The sequence below is a fragment of the Mauremys mutica genome, chromosome 18 (assembly GCF_020497125.1).
Source record: "Mauremys mutica isolate MM-2020 ecotype Southern chromosome 18, ASM2049712v1, whole genome shotgun sequence".
Classification (NCBI taxonomy): domain Eukaryota; kingdom Metazoa; phylum Chordata; order Testudines; family Geoemydidae; genus Mauremys; species Mauremys mutica.
In genome coordinates, this window is record NC_059089.1 from 24,508,259 (window position 1) to 24,513,871 (window position 5,613).

General features: G+C 43.7%; 1 protein-coding gene across 3 annotated transcripts in view; it reads left to right on the top strand.

Moving 5' to 3' along the window:
• GSN (gelsolin) overlaps positions 1–3,045 on the top strand; it is a 44,820-nt gene extending 41,775 nt beyond the window's left edge. For all 3 annotated transcript variants that reach the window (XM_044992579.1, XM_044992581.1, XM_044992580.1), the window contains exons 15-17: positions 1,049–1,126; positions 1,848–1,908; positions 2,655–3,045. In XM_044992579.1, the coding sequence (XP_044848514.1) occupies positions 1,049–1,126; positions 1,848–1,908; positions 2,655–2,824 (309 nt within the window). In that variant the 3' untranslated portion in view covers positions 2,825–3,045. The remainder of the gene's footprint in view (positions 1–1,048; positions 1,127–1,847; positions 1,909–2,654) is intronic.
• Positions 3,046–5,613: the final 2,568 nt, after the last annotated feature.

The following is a 5,613-nucleotide window of genomic DNA, read 5'->3' on the forward strand; positions in this document are numbered from 1 at the left end:
CCTCATGCAACTTCTTCCCAACCAGCTACCAAGGAGCTTCCTAAGGCCCTTCCCAGCTTCGTTAGCAGCAGCTGGGCTGTATGGCAGGCAGGCAGCCTTTTTCTTTCCCTGTTTCCTTAAACTAGGAGCCCACCCTCCCCCCAAGCTCTCCCTGGAGCTCAGGTGGTGATTTAGGCCAGCTGTAGCCAGCTTCTCCTTCAGCTGACACCTTGCCCCCAATTAGACCTCAAGTTTGCAGGATTCAGCAGGCAGGTGGACCAGCCTTCTCCCACCAGGTCTCCCCTGCTATGTGTGAGGAGGCAGCATATATGCTGATCCCTTTCCCAAAGCTCATCCCAATTGGCTAGGAGAGAGGAGAGCACTGCCCTGCCCACTCTGCAGGGCCCCTGGTCCCAGACCCTTAAAGAGACAGCAATGGGTTTTCTTCCCAAATTCTATTTATTCCCAGGACCTCTTCCTGTCTTCCAGTATTTCCTAGGTCCTTGCACACCTCTTCTTATGTGATATGTCCTTTACTGGAGGTTTGTAACCATGGTAGCCCATTCTGTATGATCCTCCACTAATCTCTTTGTGGATGAATACACCTTTTGATCCACCCAGGATACCACATTGTCCAGCCAAGATCATCTTCTGCCTTGTGTTCTTCTGCCATCAGCTCTCCCTTCCAGTGCCTGCAAGCATGCATCTCACCCCCTGAACCTCTTAAAATGTGCCCTACAAATCCCAGTCCATTTTAATTGGTTATATGGTCGGTCCATCATATTTTCAGAATTCTTCCATAACACCCTAATTTGAAAGATTGTAGTTTATTATTTGGCTGTTTGAATGTCCATGTTTCACAGCCATACTTTAACACAGATCAAATGTACATTTTTACACCTCAGCTGTCTCAAAATCTTAAAGGGACAGACTGTACCATCACACACCTCATTCCCCAGTGGTAATATTAGTGCCTCCATGAACTGGTTTCCCCATGTGACACAAAATGATACAAACTTGTGTGGCTCCCCTGAAGGGTCTGATCCTCCTCTAACCTCATTCTTTTCAGATTGAAGAGGTTCCTGGAGAGCTAACCCAAGATGACCTTGCTACAGATGATGTTATGATCCTTGACACATGGGACCAGGTACCTTCAAATATATTGACTAGGGGGGAAGCAAAGAGGATTTTGCATATGAACCATACGGCTTTAGGCTCAGAGACCCACAGTCAAAATAATTAGAAATAGAAAAGATCATGGAATCCACCCCCGCTACAAGCTTGAGACCAAGTCATCCAACAGAGGATGGATCAGGTATTAAACTATATTAATTTTAATCCAAAGGTTGAGGGTGGAGTTGGGCTCCTACCACTTCCTTTGGTCAGATGATGGACCAAAGGAGATAGGCTATGGTGGATCCTAGCAGTCTGTTGTCTCTCTCAGACTGTAAGCTCGTGAGGGGTTGGTCTCCTGCCTTGTCTGTATACGACTGAGCATGTTGTCAGCATTCAACCAATAATTATATCAGCTACTGGTTTCTTAAGGAAAAAAGACGGCTTCTTGGTTGCCAAAAGGCAGTCTGGAGCGGGGCATGCTATACTGTTCAGTGTAAAGATGCAGTTCAAACACTAGCTGATTCTCCCGTGTATCAGATTCGCATGTAATTGTTCCTACGTTGGAGACTGGCCAAAAGCTCTCTCTTCATCTTCGCCAGCAGTAGTATTCGCTTTGTTTACCGGGATGAGTAATTCAGTCAGAGGAGCATGGATTTAGTCTAGTTCTGTATCATGCTCCCTGAGACATTTTGCAGACATCTGTTTCACGTCAGATAGAGGCTGATGCTGTTTGTTTGATTTTTAATCTGTAGGTCTTTGTCTGGATTGGAAATGAGGCTCATGAAGAGGAAAAGACTGAGGCCGTGACATCGGGTAACAATCACATGCCCCTCTCCTAAATAACTCTCCTCTGTTGATCTTCACCTCCAGTTTGATCACTTGGAGTAGAGGGTTGAACATTTTGAAAAACACAAGTCTTCATGACAGCATAAAATTGACAGACTAGTACATTTACAAGGAGTCACTTATGTCTGTAGGAGTCTGGAAGGATCCCTGTAGCTCTGCCTCAGGAGCTACTCGTTGTCATACATACTGCACTCAGCTTCCAGCAGTGAAAAAATAACGCTTAGGATAAATGAATGATTTGACTTATGCCTGTGAGAGAACCCATCATTTTCTGTCTCAGCTGCCTGCCCTTTAAGCCGTACACCTAAATGCACAGCTGAGTAGTACAGTGGGTAAACAACTTCTTAACGGAAGGTTAAATCCCTAATGGGAGTTAAGTGATCACTTGGTGTCTGACAGGATAGGATAGCGCTTTTCTGTTTAAATAGTAATATTCATTAGGGGTGCAGTCATGTAAATCACATGTGAAAGGAGCAGTTTATATCTCTGATTGAACCCTGCCAGTTGCTTGGCTTGTGGCTGAAAGCAGCTCCTGGGACAGGCTGCCAGTAGTCCTAGCAGCATCACCTATTTAAAAAAAACATTTTAGAAACTAGAGCCAGCCTGACATTATGCCTCTGTTTTGCATTTAGCTTTTCCAGAGCCTCTTTCTCTGATTGCTCCATATGGAGATGTAGTGATTTTATGGGCTCTTCTTACTTGTGTATTTGCAGCTAAAAGGTACATTGAGACTGATCCTGCCAACCGAGATAAGAGAACTCCTATCACTATCATCAAGCAAGGATTCGAACCTCCCACCTTCTCTGGCTGGTTCCTGGGCTGGGATGATGATTACTGGACTGTTGATCCTCTGGAGAGGGCCATGGCAGAGCTGGCTGCCTAATCAAAGAGGATCCTTTTTTAAATAGAGCAAGTTTGGTGCCTTCAATGCCTACAGAGCTACTTCCTCCTGCAGGAGACACATTAATGTGGCAACTGTTTTTAATAGCCAACTAGCTGTGCAATAATTAAAGAAATTCATGATGAGTCCTATCACTCTACCCGCTGCTTTGAACGTGGTGTTTAATACAATAAAGCTTACATGGAATGTGCGAACACTAAAAACGTTCCCGTTTGTTTTGTTTCAGCTACTTGGAAGAAAACTGGGTTAGACAGAAATTGTATAGCAGTGTTGGTCTAAACTTTGGACTATCTTGAAATAGAGACTTAAAAAACCCCAAACTGTCTTCCTTGTGCCACTTTCACAAATGCATTAGCTGCCATCTGTGAGATCCCTGTCCGTGCAGATCTGTTACTAATGTTTTTTTATTGCACAAAACTAGCCAGTGATTGGGAAGCAAATTATGATCTTTTTAAAGTTTTTTTTTTTTTTTAATTCCAGTGCTTCTAAGTGTGTGGAAAAGGACTGAACTGGTAGGAATATATTATGGAATGCAGCAATAAACTAGGAGCTGCCTCTTGTTTACAGTAGATCATAGAAGCAACTGAGGTTTGGTCCACTTGCTTTAGATGTTTTAATGAACTAATGCTAGACCCTTGCAGGAAATGGGTCATTTTATTAATCTGTTGCCATTAGCAGGCTTGGAACCCCAGCACTAAATGCTAAAGCAGCTTCATGTATTGAATTAAATGCTGAATCCCAGGGCTGAGGCTTGCACTGTGCAGACAGGGCAATACTATGCAACTACACCTATGGATCCAGTGGGTTGCTACTCGGTGGTACTCCCAGGAGAGCTGGTTTCATTGCCATAAAACACAGCATGCTTTTCCTCTGCTGAATGGAATAACCACTCTGGCCTTATTACTAACTGAGTGAGACTGAATTATCTGAGGTGGGCTGTTTATCATCAACGGCTGTTAGCATTACTCCCCTGCAAAAGCATGTTGATGTTTCTGCCACAAGGGAGACGCTCTGCAGGTTTCACCCTACAGCAGCACTCTGGTATTACAGAAAAGGCTGCTTTAAAAAAAAAAAAAAAGCAGCATAATGATTCCATAAAGAATGTGCCTTTGGGGAAACCTGTAGCAAGATCTCTGGTGGAAGAAAAAGTAGAGGATAAAGCAGCTGCTGATAAAATCAAGGCCAGGACAGCATCTCTGGATGTAAAGTGCAAATAAAAAAGTAGCAAAGACCATTCAGCTAGAGAGAAAGGAATGGTGCTGCATTTTCATGGCTCCCCTTCACACAGCTGTTCTTGAGTCTGTAAATGCAAAGTGTCCTAGCAATATTAAGTGGCGGGTAGGCCAGCATGTCTGCATATGCTCTCATGCTGGGGATGATAGTGTCACTCAGGCTGTAATTGCATCAGGCTGGACATTCCCTCTCAATTCTCAAAGAAAATCTACTGTCATTTTTACATGAGAACAACATAAAGTCCCCATAAGGATTTAGTTTTGAAGGCAGATACACCACAATTGGCCTCTAGTTTTTAAAACAGCCTAGTAACTGCTACTCAGTAGAACTATATTCAGTTTTATTGGTCCCGTGTTTCCTCCCTATGAAAAGAATGATCTGGGCTTCAGCTCACTGTAAAACACAGAAAAGTTGTGTGTTTCCTTACAAGTGAAGCAAATTGATTGTTAGCAGCAAATTACGAGGGTATCACCTCCAGGTATCAACTCGTACAAGAAGTGGTTTATATGGAGAGAGAAAGCACCTTTGCCCTGGCTCACACTCCTTGCAGGAGTACAGAGAAGTTCAGGAAACGAGCAAGAGCTTTTCCTTTGTATGAAACAATGGAGTGAGCTAAGGGGGAAGGTGCAAGCAAAAGTTCATACACAGCCTTAGTACAGAACGTTGAGCAGTGCTGCGTTAGAAGAAGGTGCTGCTTAGAATTAGGCACCAAGTTACTGTCTGTGTAATCGTGCAGCCGCTCTCTGGGTCTTTTCACAAATCCCTAAAATCCTTTTCCCAGCACCCACAGTGATTTCTCTCATTGACTCCAGAGCTAACAGCATCCCCTACCAACTAGCCAGGGCAAGTAGAGCTCAACTGCTAAACAAGGAGCTCCAGAACAAATGCCAGGCACTCCAGTGCACTGAGCATTCAAATTAGACTTTGATTGACTAGCATATCGGAACATACAAACAGTCCAAGTCCTTGGGAAAGTGAGTGGATAAATCAGAGAGGAATGTGGAATTTTTTTTTTGTTCAAGAGGAGGGCTGAGTTGTCCAGCTCTTGTCAACAGTACCCCTATGGGTGGCAGTCGAAAATGGCAGTAGAAAGAATTAAAGGCTCACATCTGTATTCCCGAAAAGTTAACATCCGCGGTGTGGTTCAAGTCTCTTATGTTGTGCATTACAAGTGAAAGGAGCTGTTGCATACTGCTTAATTACAGGGTACCAAAACTGGACTCTTCCACCATAAGCACCTCTTACATCGCCCGTATTACAGCTAATAAGCCCTCATTAAAAGGATCGCGTACTACATTTTGTTGTACCGGAAATCCTGACTCATAGCATGTAGGTATAAGAACAAGACAGACCAGTAGTCACAGACAACGTAGAACAGAGTGCTGCAGGAACGGTTCTTAATGCACATCATCAGTTTGTCGAGCAGTAAGAATTCATCCAGAAAATGCTGGTCAAGAACAAAAGGTGCTTTTTGGCTTTTCATTCCATTACTAAATAGAAGTGATGTAAACACAAAATGAATCACACCTGAGAAGTGA